The following is a 20,202-nucleotide window of genomic DNA, read 5'->3' as shown; positions in this document are numbered from 1 at the left end:
ATATATATATATATACTCAAAAAAAATATATATATATATACTTTGAGACAGGGTCTCATTGTGTCTCCCAGGCTGGAGTGCAGCGGCGTGATCTCGGCTCACTGCAACTTCTGCCTTCTGGGTTTAAGTGATCTCCTGCCTCAGCCTCCTGACTAGCTGGGATTATAAGTACCTCCCATCATGCCCGGCTAAATTTTGTACTTTTGTAGAGATGGGGTTTCGCCATGTTGGCCAGGCTGGTCTTGAACTCCTGACTTCAGGTGATTCACCTGCCTTGGCCTCCCAAGTGCTAGGATTACAGGCATGAGCCAGCCACCTGGCCTAGAAAGTATAATTTTAAAGTCCTTATAAGATAATGCAAGTTATAGGGCAAAGAATTAAATTCTTGGCTCTGTCACTTATTAGCTGTGTTTTCTTGAGCCAATCACTCACTCTTTCTGAATTCTAGGTTCCTCATCTACAATGGGAAGACTGGATGAAAGAAGGCATGTAAAGTATACAAAATACCCTGGTAACTATGCGCACTCAAAAACTGTTAGTTATCATCATCATCATCAACATCATGACCACATAACAGGCCCCTTATGTATATTACAACTCATTTATCTACTACAACAAACTTTTCCGCAATTCTATGGGGCACCCCCAAGTTCTTAACTTCTACACTGCTGTATTGTGGTAGGTACAAAATATAGTAGTGTTAATTGAATCTGAAAATAAGAAATGAAAATGAATCAGAAAATAGAAATGGAAAATGTATCTAATTACTCAAAACTTTTGGCTACATACAAACTAACTTGAAATTCCAGTCTTCTACCACTTGTAAATCTAGTGTTCACTCACCTATATCCCGTTCTCACTATTTCTTCTCTTTCCAGGCTGCTTCCCTTCACTATCAAATCGCCTTGTGTTCACAGTCTCTACCTCCTTAACATTATGTTTTACTCTCTGATTCACTGCAGTCAGTCTCTATTTCAACTCAGCCATTTTTCTGCAAGTACTCTTGTCAAGGCCATGACTTCTTTCATCTCTACTGCTTTGTCACTGAAGTACTTAGCCTCTCTTCTGAGACTCTTCTCATCTAGTTTACCCCATTTGTGTCTAGTCTTAATGTTTCAGTCTTACATGTGGAGGCCTCCTCCTATTCCTGTTCTTCAGTGTTGAATATTCCAAATTATCTGGTATCTGCTGGTCTCTCTACTCTCATTTGTCACCCCTGTCTCATCCCTACATGATATGCAGTTATGTATATTTATGATGATCTATATACCATAATTTTTTGCATGTAACCATTATACCGTAGAGCAATAATCGAACATTTGGTCCCCTCTATTATACAGTTATGCATTAACAAACAGTACAATGGTTAGTGGGTCATAATAGGTTTCTCATCAAAAAAATCACTGAAGCATTTTATAAGGCTCAATGTTACTTTATAAAATAGAGCAGAACTTAATTAGTTTTTAAATTAAAAATTACAATATCATATTGTGATAAATAAAATTGAATGGGATACTGATTATTTCAGAGCACCCAACCTCACCACAAGAAATAATTTGTTACTGATAATATTAAGAACTGAAAGTTATGAGGTCATTTTACAGGGCAGGTAAAGCATTAATATTAAATGTTTTTTAAAGACTTGAAAAATATTCTTTAACTGGCTGTAATCCAAAACAGCAGAATTTAGAATAATAAACTTACCAAAGAGCTTGATAATAAAAAAAATAGGTAAAAACTTGATATTTTACCTCAAAAATTAAAAAAACAAATCAAACCTTAATGAAACAAATCTATTGTTAAAGACACTAGAAAGTTAAATTTAGTTTTATCTACTAACATGAATGAACTTCTATAAAGGTCTGATAAAGTCTGCCAAAAGAAAATGGAATTAATTTGTTTACAAGTCACAACTTCCTTGTTTACTCAACATTTTGTCTGATAAACCAAACTACTTCATACTATGTGTAGAGTTTACCTATGTTAAAGCAAAAGAAGATTGTCAGGAGTACACAACTTTCTCTTTCAAAACAGAAATACACCAGTTTTCCAGATACTAACTATCTCAATTTTTTTAAAAGGCAAAGCAAGAAAAATACACACACAGACATATATCATATACACACATAGGTCTTCTCTTTTATGTTTTTCCTGGAAATACTGCTTTTCTAAATAAAACTAGTGAAAACTTTCAGTTCACAAAAATACTTAGAGAGATAACCTACCTCCATAAACAATTCCAAATTGTCCAGAACCCAGTACTTCATCAGGAAAAATCTGATATACTGTGCTGATGTCCTAGAGGTACAAGTTCAATGAAAAACAAACATAAAGCAGAACAAAACATTAGTCCTAAAAAATTATATAATTGTATTAATGTATCATAAATATTAAGTATTTAAAAATAAATTATAGATGCTAGATGAAATTTGAAATGACTATAATATTCAAAGCACACTCTTTAATTTTTGTAATAACGTAATGTTTTGAAAACTGTTCTGATCCTAAGTGGCAGAGGTTTTCTAACATGCTAGCACATATGTTTCATTAGAAAGAAATATGACTAAAAACCACACAATGTGATTTACTGTAAGTATTAAAAAAGATATTTGCCTGTTGAGGTGGCTACTTGGAAATTTCATTAAATAATCACGGTTCCCAATCACATGTCTGCGTGAATCCTGCTTCCGACCATTTCTCCCTGTATGTCTAGACTGGAAAGGTTGCTCCCTTATTAGTCACCCACATGCAGATGAACCTGAAGTGACGGAAGAGGAGGCTGAATCACTGTGAGTGAGCTGGAGATGCTGCAGAAGGATGGCAACCCATATGAAATTCTCATGTGTGAAGTAGCTAAACTTGTCCAATTTTATCACTTCAGGAGGTAACAAATTCCAAAAGTCTAATTCTTTCCCTTTGAAATAATAACTGCTGAATAAAGCACCTTTTTAATCTATGTTTTGCAGTCTGTGATTTTATCAGACAATTAAATCACAAGGTAATACTTTTTACCTTTATATAACCCCATTACATCCCATCAGATTTTCCACCTGTCTTCTATTCTTGTACTTTGACTTTATTTTTTTTTTAAGTCTTTTAACATCAAATCCTACCCTTTCTGTATCCTATAAACCCTTATCCTTTTCCTTTGTCCTTCCCCCTAGAAAATAACTACAAGTTGTCTCCATCCTGTGATTCCTTCAAAGTACCCTCAGGATGAGTTTGTGGCTGTCTAGGGACGAAACAAGCAACATTAACATTATTCTGTTATTCTGAGTTCAAGCTATTTCATCTGATAAGAGAAGTGTTCTTTAGGCTTTCTGATAACTCAATGGCCAGTCCAGAAATTTCAGTAGACAACAGTGGCTGAAAAGGGTGGAATAACTCCACAGTTATCAGGCATTTCCCAAGAGGCGTATGGAGTAACTTGTATTTCCTAAAATGTCTCTGGCTAAGCAAGGGAAACAGGAACCTTGAGAAAAGAAATTTCTTTAGGAATCTATCTCATGATTGACAGCACAATAATTTATCTAACCTTCACTATGACGTTTACCTAGTTCTCTCTAATTCATATTTGGCTGTGTGTTTACTTTATGCCACTTTACTGTAGGCTTCAAAGACATAGTAAGGATTAATAGAGTTTCATGAAGATAATTTTTTTAAACAAATCTTTAGAAAGTGTAAGCTGTAAACTGCATTCTTTTGGCCATAGGTACAGCAGACAAAATAGAGAAAAAGGTCTGGGTCATAGGAGGAGGTAGGAAAGGACTTATTACTTTTTGGTTACTTACAATAGGAGTAAAACATAACAAAGCAAACACAAGAAAGTCTGTAAAATATTTCATAACATGTCTGATCTACAATTTTCAAAAACCGAGCTGCAATGATGGAGTTATGTGGCACAGGTGACTAGGGTGCTAAAATGAGAACCCCCAAGATTTGATTTATGCAACTTTCTTAGAAGTCTCCTTGATGTATACAAGTGACTATAAGAGCATTTGCAACTCCTTGTCATGTTATAGAACTTCTAGGTGGCAATAAGGAATGAGAACAATGGCATTTTTAAGCTACTCATGCAAATTAAGAAATGCATCTTATTTTGTTTGTGTATTTATTTTACTGTGTAATATCAACCATTACAATTCCAGTACCAAGCAAATATGTGAGAATTTAGGCATCAAATTATAGTTGCATAACTGAGATAAACAGATATTTGGTTCTACATTACAGAATCGATTACAGAAAAATTACTAAACAAATCTATATAATTTAACATTTCTAAAATCTTACAGAAAAAAACCCAAATTCTATATTGCTTTCCAAAAATTACCAAAAAATTAAAATGAATTTAAAAATCTATTTTATGATGCTTTTATTTTCCAGTAATCACATTAACAAGTTTTATATTAGTAGGTGCATACTTACCACATTTTCTTGAATCTGGCAATTTGATACCGAAATACTCACAGCGACATCTCCTAGAAATGCATGTTAAACAACATGCACACAAAAAGTCAGTAAGAGACGTAATAGCAAAACAAGTAAATACATGCTTACAACTCACCCTGCAAAAGTGGTTTTAAATAAATCCTAGCAATTAGGTTTTTCTAAGAAAATGTCATTAGAATATTTATTTCCTTTGAAAATTATATATTCACCATACTTGGTTTAAAAAATAATATTTTGTCAGTTTAGATTTGGGAGTCAGAAGGACTTGGATTCAAATACTGGCTTTGCTACCTTACAGCTTTGGTACAAGCTTAGACAACTTAATCTCGCTGGAGAGATACTGATTTCCTCAGTTGTAAAAAGGACAAATCATTAAAGTCTGCCTGTTGGAACTCAAGTAGGCATTAAAATAGAGATCTCATGTAAAGTGCTTAGCACCAAAATAGGCAAATATATTCTATTAATATGTATTTCAGTTGTAGAGAGAAATAAAAAAATTGTGACAGATCAACAGATGATAACACTGTAATGTAAAAAAACAGAAGTTAATTCATAGGTTTCATTATGAGTAACGATTATGAAATTTAAAAATCACTTTTTTAATACAAATATTCCTCTAAAATTTCTTCTTTAAATTCATCCTCAATACGGGATCTAGGTTGCATTTTAGCAAATGTATTGCATTCTACTAATGAATAGAGATTTCTTCCTGGGATAAAATGATCAAGAATTACCAGTTACCATGTACTCTGCAAATCAAATACCCTACACAGAATACTAGGTGAGATGTTTTTAGGGAAACTTATTAATGCAGATTTGCAAATAACAAGACTTGCATTTCATGTCAAGCTAAAGCTTACTAGATTACTTATTCTTCTTATTATTTTTTTGAGGACAGGGTGTCTGTCACCCAGGCTGGAGTGCAGTGGCTTGATCTCGGCTCACTGCAACCTATGCTTCCTGGGCTCAAGCAATACTCCTGCCTTAGCCCCCAGAGTAGTTGGGATTACAGGCACCTGCCACCATGCCTGGCTAATTTTTGTATTTTTTGCAGGACTGGGTTTCACCATGTTGCCCAGGCTGGACTTGAACTCCTGGGCTTAAGTCATCTGCCTACCTCAGCATCCCAAAGTGCTGGGGTTAGAGGCATGAGCCACTGAGCCTGGACAGATTACTTCTTTTACAATCAGTAGCTCTAGAGGTCTGTAATTGCCTAATATATAGTGTTTGCCCGTATTTGTTAAATTTTAATATAAAATAGCTACAATAAAATAGGATAATTTAACAAACTAAACATCTTAGTTTGTGCAGCAGCTTTTGTTTAGAGACCTTACATTCTCTAATAAACAAAGTCATCCCCAGGGAGTCTTTCTTCATTCTGTTCTTAGGAAGGGCAGGGTACATGTTTACTAAGCAAGGGGTAAGCAGATGATGAGCTTTGGGCTACTTAGAAAACTGTGACAGACTCACTGTGCAAGTTGGTTCCTGTACCCACGGACGAGCCCTTGGGAATGACGGGCATGAGGGCATGCTGGATGGCTATCTCCCACATCCTGGCCACATCTGCACCAACACCACTGGTGAGGACACTGTTATTTGGTGGTGGACTGGAAGGATTGACCACATTTTCTCCCACATAATATACTACATTTGCTGTAGTGATTTCAAAACAATGAGGATTGGCCCCATTAGGAATTAAAGCTGAAGTTTTTGCTGGTTCCAGAGATAAAATTTCGGATAAAGGAATTTCCTGTGAAAGAAAGAAAGTGCTAAATGTAGTTTATCAAAAGTATGTAAACTTTCAAAGAAAATTCATGCCAGGAACATGAATAGCCATCATTTATATAAAATATAGTTTTAAACTATAAAACAGAATATTGCTAAGCAAAATTAAAAAATACATTTACTATGGGAAACCTTATCATTTCCTTTTTCTAGAAAATGTGATTTTTTTTGCTATGTTCACGTAGCAAAAGTAAGTATGGTTAGAAATAATGATTTTGAATCTTCACCAAAATCCAACATTAGAAAACAAATGATAATTTTTATAGCAGTGAGGTAGAATCACAACACTTTTGAAATGTGTTTAGGTAGACAAGGCTATTTTTAAACTGGTAATCTATTCTTTAAGGCACTGAAATGAATCATATAATTTGATTCAATATATGTTAATGTAATAACATAGCTAAGAGAATAGTTTAAGTGAGGACAACTACAGAGATTGGTTTTAAAACAGTTTTTTTTTTTTTTTTTTTGAGATGGAATTTTTTTTTGTCCCCCAGGCTAAAGTAAAGTGGCCTGATCTTGGCTAACTGCAACCTCTGCCTCCTGGGTTCAAACAATTCTCCTGCCTCAGCCTCCCAAGTAGCTGGGATTACAGGTGCCTACCACCACACCCAGCTAATTTTTGTATTTTTAGCAGAGACAGGATTTCACCATGTTGGGCAGGCTGGTCTCGAACTCCTGACTTTGTAATCTGCCCGCCTCGGCCTCCCAAAGTGCTGGGATTACAAGTGTGAGCCACCATGCCCGGTCACTTTTTTTTTTTTTTTTTTTTTTGAGACAAGAGTCCTGTTCTGTTGCCCAGGCTGGAGTGTAGTGGTGCAATTTCAGCTCACTGCAAACACTGCCTCCTGGGTTCAGGTGATTCACCTGCCTCAGCCTCCTGAGTAGCTGAGATTACATGTGCATGCCACCATGCCCAGCTAATTTTTGTAGTTTTATAGACATGAGGTTTCACCATGTTGGCCAGGGTGGTCTCTAACTCCTGACCTCAAGGATCTGCCTGCCTTGGCCTCCCAAAGTGCTGGGATTACAGGTGTGAGCCACTGCACCAGCCAATACTTATCATTTTTAAGGCAATCGATATTAAAATAGTTACTCACTACCTTGTCTTCCAGGAAATGTAGAGTGAGTAAAAAATAATAACTTTTAAAACAAAATTTTAAATTTTGAAATTAGTGAGGTTTCCATTTTCTGTGACAGCTGTGTAACACGGACATGGAGAATCAAACCAACTATTCCAAAGCCTACATTCATTTTGAAGGAATAAGTATCTACTGTCTTCTCCCTGAAGTTTTTTTTGGAGTTGTGTTTTACTGGGTGATATACTATGCCACATCTGTATTACTTAATGGAGAGGGACAGAATAAAAATTGCTGCCATTTTTTTCTCTAGAGGAAAATGCCTGTTTTCAATATTGACAAGCATGGAGAAATCATACAATGTTTCTTCACCCCTAGCAGTATGCTAGATGCAGTGGATATCAGGAGTTTACTTTGGGCTAATCTGCTGTGACCATTAATTTTCTAGTTAAATCACACAGTTCTGCCAAAATATTCAATCTTCACCTCTTTCCCTCTCCTTGTCATCTCATGGTAGTAGAAGCACTCCCTGAAATGTAAAATTCACAGCTGAATCAAGAGGTCACAACCTGAATCCCAAGAAATTTGTAGACTATAGAGAAGGAAAAAAATAGTTCCTGGAGGAAGCATAAAAATAGTCACGTTTGTTGAATGTATTTCATATTTCTTATACTCTACATTCCCATGAGAAAGCAATAAGAAGTATAAAACTACAAAGAAAGAGCCCCCCTTTACCTTGTAGTACCTGCTTCCTGTGTCATTTTGAAAGAGGGTAATACATTTGCTATCCAACCTCCAATAGTGACGTTTCCGCTGAAACAGATGTTAGATTCAAGATCTTTAAAAAAGAATAAACTTAAAAAATATCCACGATTGATCAAATAAATAGATTTCTCCAATGGAGACATAAGATTTGAGGGTGGAAAATGCGTGCGCTTTGGAAAAGGCAGACTCACACTCAATTTCAGGATCTAGAAGTTGACTATCACATGTCTGATATGTATCTGCATTTATGTTAGAGGGTCACGAGTAATAAAGAATATGAAGTACTAGCACCCAGTAAGAGCCTGGAACTCAGAAAGTACACAGTAATAGAAAACACCATTTTTGAGCTTCCTTGACTGCTTAAAGGGCAATGGTGGATGTATAGTCCATAATAAAATAATGCTTACTAGGAGATGCAATGTTTATTATGCATGGTCATTATTTTAGGACATTTAAGAAATGCCATGCTAATGTTGCCAGGTATTCTCTCTTCCACTGGCAATGGGGAAATTCTGGATGTTAGAGTAGAAGAAAAGAATATTTTGTTGGATAGTAATTTTGATTCCATGACATCAACTTAAAGTCAGGGGAATGCATCAGACAACCAACTCTACCTTCTCTCCAGTTCCCCACAGATCTGACCACAACGATTTGGTGATCAGGTCCTTCTTCGTTGTAGGTATATCTTTCCGGATTTTAGGGTGTGTGTGTATTTTACCTTATAATAGACTGAAAAGCTCTATTATTATTCTCTACCACAACAGATTTTAGAGCAGTGAAATATATTAAATATATTACACTATGTCTAAAAAAACTAGGCGGTAGCCAATTGAGCCCTATAATATCATGTAAGTCTTCTCTTTCTAACAGAGATGGTCAAAATTATAGTTAGATCAATTAGGTTACAGATGTCTATTCATCTACAGTGATTCTACAGGTAAGAGATGAGAAAGCAATATAGTAACAGAAATCAGCCAATGTCAATTTAACTTTTAAATGTGAATCAAGGTTGTTCTCTCTTACATACATACACAGCATAATTCATCAACTATTAGGAAAATCTGGAGATGTAAACACTCAGGATGCAGGCTTAAAATGTTCCTGAATGGGCCAGTTCTTCAGTGAAAACTTAATTAAGGATTTAGGACCCTTCCTCCATGACCACATCAGACTCTGCCGCAGGGCTAAGCAAATCTAGAAAACTTTTATCATAACTATCTTATGATAGTTATCACTGTTTTATTCTCTGCCTAGTATGCAGTGTTCCTTTTAAAATTCTAAATCACAGTAGAGCATTCTGAAAGCACATGCTGTGGCTTCCACAAATGCTATAAAATGACAAGTAGACATCTCAGGTAATCAAGGTCAATGAATTTGTTTGCCTGAAATTGCTTTCCACATTTTTTCCTGACTTCGTTGCTTGCTCAACTATATCTGACACCCAGGGACTGTAATGCACCCTACCTACTCCTGTGCCATGCCTGTGCTGAGGTCTACTCTGAGTAATGCGGGTATCTCACAGTCCTCACAGGGCACTGGCAACTCCTCTAATTAAAGCTAGCAAGGCAAGAGAACATTGTTTCCTCCTCTAATTAAACCTAGCAAGGCAAGAGAACATTGTTCCCGAGGATCTTACCAATGTGTCCTTGCTGGTGTAGTGGACCATCCATCCTTCTTTCATGACTGTGCTGCTTTTCCTCTTCGTGTGTTTGACAGACTGCACTACCCTCATGAGTGGGATATTGTTGCTTGTTGATGGACTTGAGAAGTCAAAACAGTGTAAGAGAAAAATATTTTCAGGTACATTTTATGTATTTTCATGCATAAAGTCTTATGACAGCCAATCCAAAGTGAAACTTTACAAAAATTCACACCTCATTTTTAGTACAATGTATTGTCGGGCACTATGGTTCTGAAAGTGGGTTAATCTGAAAAATGATAGGCACTTTATTTGTACACCTTAAAAAATCCCAAGGCTGGGTAATAAGCACCTCATTTTTCTGAGGTCACACTATTCAGAATCACATATAAAAGCTTATTTGCTTATTTATTTCATATTATAGGTACATTATCAATCACTTAGAGATTACATTATTCAATATGAATTTTAGTTTCTCTGTATAATGTCATAAAAATTGGAATCTGCAAGTCTCTGTTTCTTCCTCTTCATCCCTTCTTCTTCACCTCCCTCCCCACAACATGAATGAATATATATATATATATATATATATATATTTATATGTAAGTTCATATATATATTTATATATAAGTTCCCCTGCTTTCCCCGCCATGCAAACTCTTTGGTACTAAAGAAATGTATGTCTTCAAAAGACAGGTGATAAGACAATTATTTCTCACTACCTTAAAAATGTTTATTATGCCATTAAATGGAAAACAAACCAATCATTTTATTGCTCTACTCTCAGGAACAATTTGTTTGTCAATAAACATGGCATTTGCAAAATGGACACAGAAGTTTCAATATGCTTTATAATATAAATCAGAGACTGGGAAACACCTTCTGTAAAGGGCCAAGTAATAAATATTTTAGTTTTTCCAAAATACCAAACTTTACCAATATAGCGCAAAAGCAGCCAGAGACAATATGAATGGGTTTAGCTATATTCCAGTAAGACTTTACTACAAATTGGGCAGCAGTCCAATTTGTCTTGGTGGCCATATTGTGCTGACTCCTGATATAAAAAGTGGGGATCATCCAGTAACTAAAACCACAGATAATTAGATAACAGAAGTAAAATTGCACATACTTCTGAAATAATATCAAGAACAGTGAAGTATATACAAACTATGATATTTGTAACAGGGGCCAGCTAATAAAATAATGGTTTCTGCTAAGTTGGATCCTTGATCTTTGCTGTTTCTACACAATGAGCTTCTAATTAAATATTAACTTAGTAATAAACTTGTGGATGGCAAACATGAGTATCTCTCACATGCAAAAGAAAACGGGTCAATGAATGAGGTGATGCTAGGAAAAGATGGAAACCACACTTCTCCCAGGGAACCCATACTTCCTAACTTCAAAGGCTCTCATCTACAGCACACAGTTCATTCATAAGAAATTAAACTTCACATTTCTGCTATATTCAATAAAAATATCAAAGAAGTTAAAAGAGAAAATACCACTTGTGGTCCCCCTGTTGGCTGAGGCTGGGAGTGCTGCTCTCACCTAATGGTTCTGTTGGCATCCTCATGGTCTGGGTCTGGGTCTTGCATCTCCCCACTCTCGTTCTGGCACTCTGCCATTGACATCTCTGCATCTTGGACCATTGCTTCTTCCATGTCATCCATGAGCCCACTGTTCCTTTCGCTATCATTGTCATCACTCCCTTCTTCCATGACCACATCAGACTCTGCCCCAGGGCTAAGCAAATCTAGAAAATTATTTTGACCCATAAAGACAAGTCTGAAATCTTGGAGCCAGGGCTTAAGAGACAGTCAGGTGATCCTAAAACAAATCATTTGGAAGCCCCAAAATGGTAGTTCTGTGAAGAGTTTCTTTCCTTGTTTTTTGTTTTTTAACTTTTAAGTTCAGGGGTACATGTGCAGGTTTATTACACAGGTAAACTTGAGTCATGGGGGTTTGTTGTACAGATAATTTCATCACCCAGGTATTAAGCCTGGTACCCATTAGTTATTTTTTTCTGATCTTCCCTCCTCCCACCCTCCAACCTCAAAGGGTCCCAGTGTGTGTTGTTCCCTACTATGTGTCCATGTGTTCTCATAATTTAGCTCCTACTTATAAGTGAGACATCTGGTATTTGGTTTTCTGTTCCTGCATTTGCTAAAGATAATGGCCTCCAGATCCATCCATGATTTTCAATTTCCTTTTTTATTTCAGTTGATAAGTGTCTCAATTTAGGAGAGATTGAATATGTAATGTCATAGGTAGGTGCTTGTTTTCTGTGTTCCTAAGCCTGAAAACATGAAAAGTCATGAAAAGCCTTGGAAGGAAGCCCAGGCTGAGATAGAAGCAAAATGCTAGAAGGCAAAGTGATACCAGGCCCAAGTGACTGGGAAGCCGATCATATTTTAGAAACACAGCTCTGGTGGGGGAAAAAAAAAGTATATAAGAGGATGACAGAAACTTTCACACGAAAAAAGATTCAAGCCACTGATTCTTACTATTGAAGTAAATTTTTAAATTACGAATTCCAATATATTAAGTTGGTCACATAGCTACAGCTTTTAAATACTAAGACATTTGATATCTGAAGTAATATTGAACAGTCATTATATAGTTGATGGTAATGCTAAAAACTATAATTACTAACTAATGCAAAGTACCCATTTTAAAATTAAAATATAGATTAATGAGAAACCCTAGCCTGCCAAGCTTGGAAAATTCATATTTTACCAGATTTTTCTGAATGTATGAGAAAATACAATTTCAAAGTAATCGACAACATCAAAAACTGTTCTGTTTCTCCTTAGTTATAGTTATCAAGTAGACACTGACATTCACTGAGCCTGAACAAAGTCAACACCACATGCCATAGAAAGTGGGAAGATCGCCAAGCTTTCAATTTTGGCAGCTAATTCATGAATCTCCAAGCCAGAAACAAGTGCGAGAATGTTTTCCTGGAGAGTTCTTTCTTTTTCTTCTTTTAGGCACAGCATATATTTCTTCTAGAGAAGAAAGTTCTAGAGCAAAAATATTCATTCTTCAGCTTTTTAGCAACAAAAATACTCAACTTGTTTCTGTGGTCTTTTAGAGCCATTTTTCTTTCCAGAGGAACTGGGAAACTGGTATCAGGCTAAAGGTATACAGAAGACAACTATCCACAGAGAAAACTAACCTGAGATTCTAAGTCAAGTATTTTGGTAGTGCTTGAAATAAAAAGGGCAGAGGAAAAGAGACTGAGAGCTGTAACTTATAGGCATCCCAACAACATCCACATTTCTTGACAAACTAGGTTAAGAGTATAAGATAAGAAAGCTGGGAAATAAATTATGGCTACCCAAGTTTTCAATACTAGCTGTTCACCATGTAAAGATCATGAAAGGCTCTTTGATGGTTATCAAAGCTCCATGGATGCTTTTCTATAGTAAAGAAGAACAAACACAGGCCATAATTTACTTTGGACTGTGTCTGAAATATCTGAAGCAAAACCCAAACCAAAACCAAAACCAAAACCCCTGACTAAAATCATCACCCCCACACTCTCTAATAGGGAACAAGCACAGACGTGACAGCTGATCTTTTACCTACCTCCATTAATGGTCACTTCACCAAGGCAGTTGTTTGGTACTTTTGGTGCACAACGTTTATGGCAGTTGAATCTGCAATCTAATCCCAATGATTTCAAATGAAACAAAACGAGAATTTGTCAGAAAGAGAAGTAGTAACCAGAAAATGGTTATGTCAGATGAATGAAGACAATTAAAGTTCCACTGGTGACAAAATCATTCTTACCTTTGCACTGCAAGCCCTGCCTGAAAAGCCCCTTCAGAAGCTTCTTGCAGTACTGGCACACTGTGGGCCGGGTGTAGGAGTGGATGACGAATGTGTGCGGCACTTTAACTTTAGACATCAAAATCTTGTCAAGTTGAATTGGTCGTCCAATGTATGATTGAGAATTTGACCTCTTCTCTCGACCAATATACGACTCCGATGGTGACTTCTGCTACATTTTGAAAAACAGTAAAAGAAGTCAGATGTAAGAGGATATTTGATTTATATACCTATACATTTTAAGATCTGGGTTTACTCTTGTACTTAGTACTTTGATGCTTATTAATATGAAAGAAATAATACTATACTTCTGTTAATTAATATAATGTACTTCCTTTCCCCATTTCTATTTGAGTTACCTTGCTTATATAACAACAACAACAACAACAACAACAAAAGAATTGGAGATCAGAATATTTAAACATGATTGCTAGGTTTTTCAAATATGCTTTTGCTTTAAAAAGGTCATTTTAACACAGAAATATAAAGTTGGAGACAAATAAACACTGTAACATATTATATCGTTGACATTTTCCACAGTATTACATGCACATAGTAAATACAGGCATTGAAGAAAAACAGAAAATAAAAAGTAAATGCCTTCTGTTTGCCCTACATGGTACTTCATTGAAAAAATGCCATAGTCCCAGCACTTTCGGAGGCTGAGATGGGCATATCATTTGAGGTCAGGGGTTCAAAACCAGCCTGGCTAACATGAGGAAACACCATCTCTACTAAAAATACAAAAATTAACTGGGTGTGGTGGCTCATGCCTGTAATCCCAGCTACTCAGGAGGCTGAGGCAGGAGAATTGCTTGAACTTGGGAGACAAGAGGTTGCAGTGAGCCAAGATTGCACCACTGCATTCCAGCCTGGGCGACGAGAGTGAAACTCTGTCTCAAAAACAAACAAACAAACAAAAAATGCTTACAGTTTCTTTGGATTCCCTAAAGAAAAAAAAATAAATATAATTTAAAATTTTTACTCAACCATATGAACAATAAATATTTTTATTACTGAAAACAGAACTAATATACTATACAAGGCATACAAAAATGGATGTTTGGATATAATTATATCTCTGTGCACTTTTGTCCATCATTTTGGAATTAATCAGCACAGCATATAGATTCTTAAAAATTAAACTGACTAAAATTAACTGTGTTTTCAATGTTTTTGGATAATTTCATAACTCTTGTATCCTGGGATATATTTGAGAATTATCAGAATTATGTATTTTAGAATCAGCAGAATAAGATCAACCAAATTACTTTTGAATTGTTGTTATAATTGTATATCTCATTTACATATCTCAGTTACTAAGCTCCTCCTCTATAGCAATAACTGTGTTAGGTGCCTTAAAACATAGGCTTTATTATCTACAGTTGAAGCATCTAAGCTTATAAAGTTTAAATATATACCTTTGGGTCAAATGCTAGTAAATAGTGGAACCAAAATGTGAACCTACATTTGTTTGCCTCCAGAGCACTTATTTTATCATCAATCTCAGTTAATTTCTAATTTGAAATGATTGCTGATAAGGCAAGCAATAAATTATATTTACATACAATTTCCATCCCTTTCAATCCCTATCTGCATCAAAAGGTTAAATGCTATTACCAAAAGTGAAAAGTATGATTTACAGATTTACTAGCTACAGTAAAAAGAAACTTAAAATGAATTTCTACACAGGAATATTAGGCCTACAGTTATATTCACAAGTACAATTCCATAAAGAAAAACTGTAAAGCATAATTATTCTGGAAAGGTTCAACTCTTGCAGAGAAGTCTAAGGAGACTATTAAAGTAGCCAAAGGCTTGCCAAACCAGAATCATGAAAATATTGAAAAAATGCCTTCAATTGAATTAAATAATAATTAAGTCAACAGGGTAAGGTCCCTGTTCCAGTGTCCTTTAGAAACTGTAGCCAATGGGCCAGTTTTAAGCATAGACAAAAATGAAAATGTTATTTTTCCATAGTTGGAAAGTTTTAACACTCAGAATAAAAGATAACCTAATGTCACACTTTCTTAGCAGACTTAAAATGTTCTCAGATTTTGAAAATCCTATGAAAAGCTGGCCAAATCACTGTCAGTCAATTTCCTTAATGTAAGATACCTAATTCTAGGCTGTGCTAACAGAGCCAGTTTGACATTTACCATACCATGGTGCAAATTCATCAGGAAAGCAAGAGGGAACCTAGTAGACTGAATGTTTTCCTTTCATCCAACATAAACACTGCCATAAGCTACAAGAACTAGAATTACTTTTAAGCGGTCATTTCATTTATTACCTTCAAGGCAAGATTATGTAAGAAATTTAAAAATCTTCCATGTTTAGGCAAAAGAAATTGGCTGTCACTCTGTAGCCCAGAGACTATGCTATCCACAAATTCAGGCAATAATCAGATTTACAAAGCCAGCCACATATGTCCTTGGCACAGAATATGTAAGTTATGGTGTAAACTATATAATTTGTAGTGTCAGAAATTAAGATTTTAATAGCATTAATAAAGAGGGCCCTCATACCATTCATGCCATTTTAAATTTTAAAATCAGATAGCAATCCAACGAGACTTATCATTACCTTTTTTATAGCCCCAAATATAAGTAATCATTTTCAATATGGCCCATTTTTCTAAATGAAAAAGTACAGCTTTACAATCTTGAGACAGGGTGCAGGCATGGTAACTTATCTTGCAGAAATTGATTTACCACTGGAAGGAGATTGCTTGAGTTGTTTAGTTTTACTAGATAACAAACACCTTGGGAAAGGAAGAGTGGAGAAGCTGTTTGAAGTTCCGTTTTCAGTATTTAATTTTATGTTTCTGAGCGTGTACATACACATATTTGCATGTGCTTTCCTTATCATGAGGCAAATCTAAAAAGCGAAAACAAAAGTAAGACTGGGTAATTATCTGATGATTTCCTAAGCACTTATAGGTCTTTTATCTTTCCTTCAATCAAAATGTAAAACTAGGACTTTGTTGATATATAATGGATTATATATAATATATATTATATAATATACATATATTAGAATATATATTATATATAACAAATGGCTATGAAAAAAGGCCATTACCCTGTAATATATATCGTTATTTGTCTAAATGTTTAAGGCCCATCATTTCTGTAATCCTGCCATAATTCCTTTAAACAAATTTTTAATGATGTTATCACAAACTAAGACCTAAAGATTTTCAGAATCAGTGACACATTTTGTCATTAATAATTAATAATCAGTTATTTTAAGCAAAAACACAACATTTAAATTATATGAAGTTTTATGTGAACGCATGTATGCCATAAAGCATAATTACAGTGTTTTTTGTTTGATACATCAAGCTACTGAGCAGGCCAAAATTCAGAAATTAATAGTTTTCAAGGATATTATAATTTAAAAAAAAAATCTCACTGATCTTTGGACTTTAAGATGCTTTCCACAGGAAACTAGATAATAATTCAAATCATAATGCAGACAGAAATAATTGGAGATGTTTGCATGAAATACATTATTATACAAAGTAAAGAGATGTCATTATATATCAAGTTTATATGTTATAGAAATTTTGTTTATTATACATAAATAAAACTCAAATTCTTCATTAACTTACTTCATTTTCTTGGCTTACTTGTATATTTAACTAAAATGTGCACAGGACTTTACCGCTCTTTAAAGTTAACTATAATAAAGAAAAAATTCTTCCTTACCCATCAACACTATTGAAGACTTTTAAAAATTATTATTATTATACTTTAAGTTCTGGGGTACATGTGCAGATCGTTCAGAATTGTTACATAGGTATACACATGCCATGTTGGTTTGCTGCATCCATCCCCCGATCATCTACATTAGGTATTTCTCTTAATGTTATCCTTCCCCAATTCCCCCACCCCCTGCTCTTCCTCCCCTAGCCCTTCCACCCCACCAACAAGCCCCAATGTGTGATGCTCCCCTCCCTGCGTCCATGTGTTCTCACTATTCAACACCCACTTATGAGTGAGAACATGTGGTGTTTGGTTTTCCGTTTTTGTGTCAGTCTGCTGAGAATGATGGTTTCCAGCTTCATCCATGTCCCTGCAAAGGATATGAACTCATCCTTTTTTATGGATGCATAGTATTCCATGGGGAATATGTGCCACATTTTCTTTATCCAGTCAATTATTGATGTGCATTTGGGTTGGTTTCTAAGTCTTTGCTATTGTAAACAGTGCTGCAATGAACATACATGTGCATGTGTCTTTATAGTAGAATGATTTATAATCCTTTGGGTATATGCCCAGTAATGAGATTGCTGGGTCAAATGGTATTTCTAGTTCTAAATCCTTGAGGAATTACCACACTGTCTTCCACAATGGTTGAAGTAATTTACAATCTCATCAACAGTGTAAAAGTGTTCCTATTTCTCCACATCCTCTCCAGCATCTGTTGTCTCCAGGTTTTTTAATGATCACCATTCTAACTGGCATTAGATGGTATTTCAACGTGGTTTTGATTTGCATTTCTCTAATGACCAGTGATGATGAGTTTTTTTTCACGTTTGTTAGCTGCATAAATGTCTTATTTTGAGAAGGGTCTTTTCATATCCTTCACCTACTTTCTGATGAGATTGTTTGTTTTCTTCTTGTACATTTGTTTAAGTTGTTTGTAGATTCGGATATTAGTCCTTTGTCAGACGGGTAGATTACAAAAATTGTCCCATTATGTTGGGTGCCCGTTCACTCTAATGATAGTTTCCTTTGCTGTGCAAAAACTCTTAAGTTTAATTAGATCCCATTTGTCTATTTTGGCTTTTGTTGCCATTGCTTTTGGTGTTTTAGTCATGAAGTCCTTGCCTATGCCTATGTCCTGAATGGTATTGCCTAGGTTTTCTTCTAGGGTTTTAATGGTGTTCGGTCTTTTGTTTAAATCTTTAATCCATCTGGAGTTAATTTTTGTACATAGTGTAAGGAAGGGGTCCAGTTTCAGCTTTTGGCATATGGTTAGTCAGTTTTTCCAACACCATTTATTAAATAGGGAATCCTTTCCCCATTGCTTGTTTTTGTCAGGTTTGTCGAAGATCAGATGGTTGTAGACGTGTGGCATTACTTCCCAGGCCTCTGTTCTCTTCCATTGGTCTATATCTCTGTTTTGGTACCAGTACTATGCTGTTTTGATTACTGCAGCCTTATAGTATACTTTGAAGTCAGGTAGTGTGATGCCTCCAGCTAATTTTTTTTTTTTTTTTTTTTTGGCTTAGGATTGTCTTGGCTATTCCAGCTCTTTTTTGGTTCCACATGAAGTTTAAGGTGGTTTTTTCCAGTTATGTGTAGAAGGTCAATGGTAGCTTGACGGGGATAGCATTGAATCTGTAAATTACTTTGGACAGTATGGCCATTTTCACAATACTGATTCTTCCTAACCATGAGCATGGAAAAATATTCCATCTGTTTGTGTCCTCTATTATTTCCTTGATAAGTGGTTTGTATCTGGGTGCTCCTGTACTGGATCCCTATATATTTAGGACAATTAGCTCTTCTTCTTGCATTGATCCCTTTACCATTATGTAAGGCCCTTCTTTGTCTCTTTTGATCTTTGCTGGTTTAAAGTCTGTTTTATCAGAGACTAGGATTGCAACCTCTGCTCATTTTTTTCTTTTTTTTTTTTTCTTTCTATTTGCTTGGTAATTTGCTTTCCATTTGCTTGGTAAATCTTCCTCCATCCCTTTATTTTGAGCCTATGTGTGTCTCTGCATGTGAGATGGATCTCCTGAATACAGCACACCCATGGGTCTTGCCTCTTTATCCAATTTGCCAGTCTGTGTATTTTGATTGGTGCATTCAGCCCATTTATATTTAAGGTTAATACTGTGATGTGTGAATTTGATCTTGCCATTTTGATGCTAGCTGGTTGTTCTGCCTGTTAGTTGATACAGTTTCTTCATTGTATCGATGGTCTTTACAATTTGGTATGTTTTTGCAGTGGCTGGTACTGGCTATTCCTTTCCATGTTTAGTGCTTCCTTTAAAAACTCTTGTAAGGCACGCCTGGTGGTGATGAAATCTCTAAGCAACTACTTGTACATAAAGAATTTTATTTCTCCTTCACTTATGAAGCTTAGTTTCACTGGAGATGAAAATCTGGGTTGAAAATTATTTTCTTTAAGGATATTGAATATTGGCCTCCACTCTCTTCTGGCTTGTAGGGTTTCTGCTAAGTGATCCGCTGTGAGTTTGATGGGCTTCCCTTTGTAGGTAACCTCACCTTTCTCTCTGGCTGCCCTTAGCATTTTCTCCTTCATTTTGACCCTGGTGAATCTGAATATTATGTGCTTCGGGGTTGCTCTTCTTGAGGAATATCTTTGAGGTGTTCTCTGTATTTCCTGAATTTGAATGTTGGCCTGGCCTGCTAGATTGGGAAAGCTTTCCTAGATAATATCCTGAAGAGGGTTTTCCAACTTGGTCTCCTTCTCCTGGTCACATTCAGGTACACCAATCAAACGTAGATTTAGTCTTTTCACATAATACCATATTTCTTGGAGGCTTTGTTCATTTTTTTTCACTTTTTTCTCTAAACTTGTCTTCTCATTTTAATTCATTAAGTTATTCTTCAATCTCTGATATCCTTTATTCTGCTTGATTTGGCTATTGAAGCTTGTGATGCTTTG

At 35.6% G+C, this 20,202-nt stretch overlaps 1 protein-coding gene across 3 annotated transcripts in view; it reads right to left on the bottom strand.

The window, feature by feature from the left end:
• PRKD1 (protein kinase D1) overlaps window positions 1-20,202 on the bottom strand; it is a 347,836-nt gene that overhangs the window by 44,908 nt on the left and 282,726 nt on the right. For 2 of the 3 annotated variants that reach the window (XM_032242645.1, XM_032242647.1), the window contains 8 exons: window positions 13,516-13,726; window positions 13,312-13,389; window positions 11,269-11,473; window positions 9,715-9,838; window positions 8,049-8,126; window positions 5,920-6,199; window positions 4,426-4,478; window positions 2,226-2,298 (listed from right to left, as the gene is read on the bottom strand). In XM_032242645.1, the coding sequence (XP_032098536.1) occupies window positions 2,226-2,298; window positions 4,426-4,478; window positions 5,920-6,199; window positions 8,049-8,126; window positions 9,715-9,838; window positions 11,269-11,473; window positions 13,312-13,389; window positions 13,516-13,726 (1,102 nt within the window). The remainder of the gene's footprint in view (window positions 1-2,225; window positions 2,299-4,425; window positions 4,479-5,919; window positions 6,200-8,048; window positions 8,127-9,714; window positions 9,839-11,268; window positions 11,474-13,311; window positions 13,390-13,515; window positions 13,727-20,202) is intronic. The other variant, XM_032242646.1, reaches the window with a different exon arrangement.

The sequence above is a fragment of the Sapajus apella genome, unplaced genomic scaffold (genome assembly GCF_009761245.1).
Source record: "Sapajus apella isolate SASKATOON/1434 unplaced genomic scaffold, GSC_monkey_1.0 scaffold50, whole genome shotgun sequence".
NCBI classification, from domain to species: Eukaryota; Metazoa; Chordata; class Mammalia; order Primates; family Cebidae; genus Sapajus; species Sapajus apella.
The sequence above is the reverse complement of the archived record's forward strand: the minus strand, read 5'-3'. Positions and strand labels throughout refer to the sequence as shown.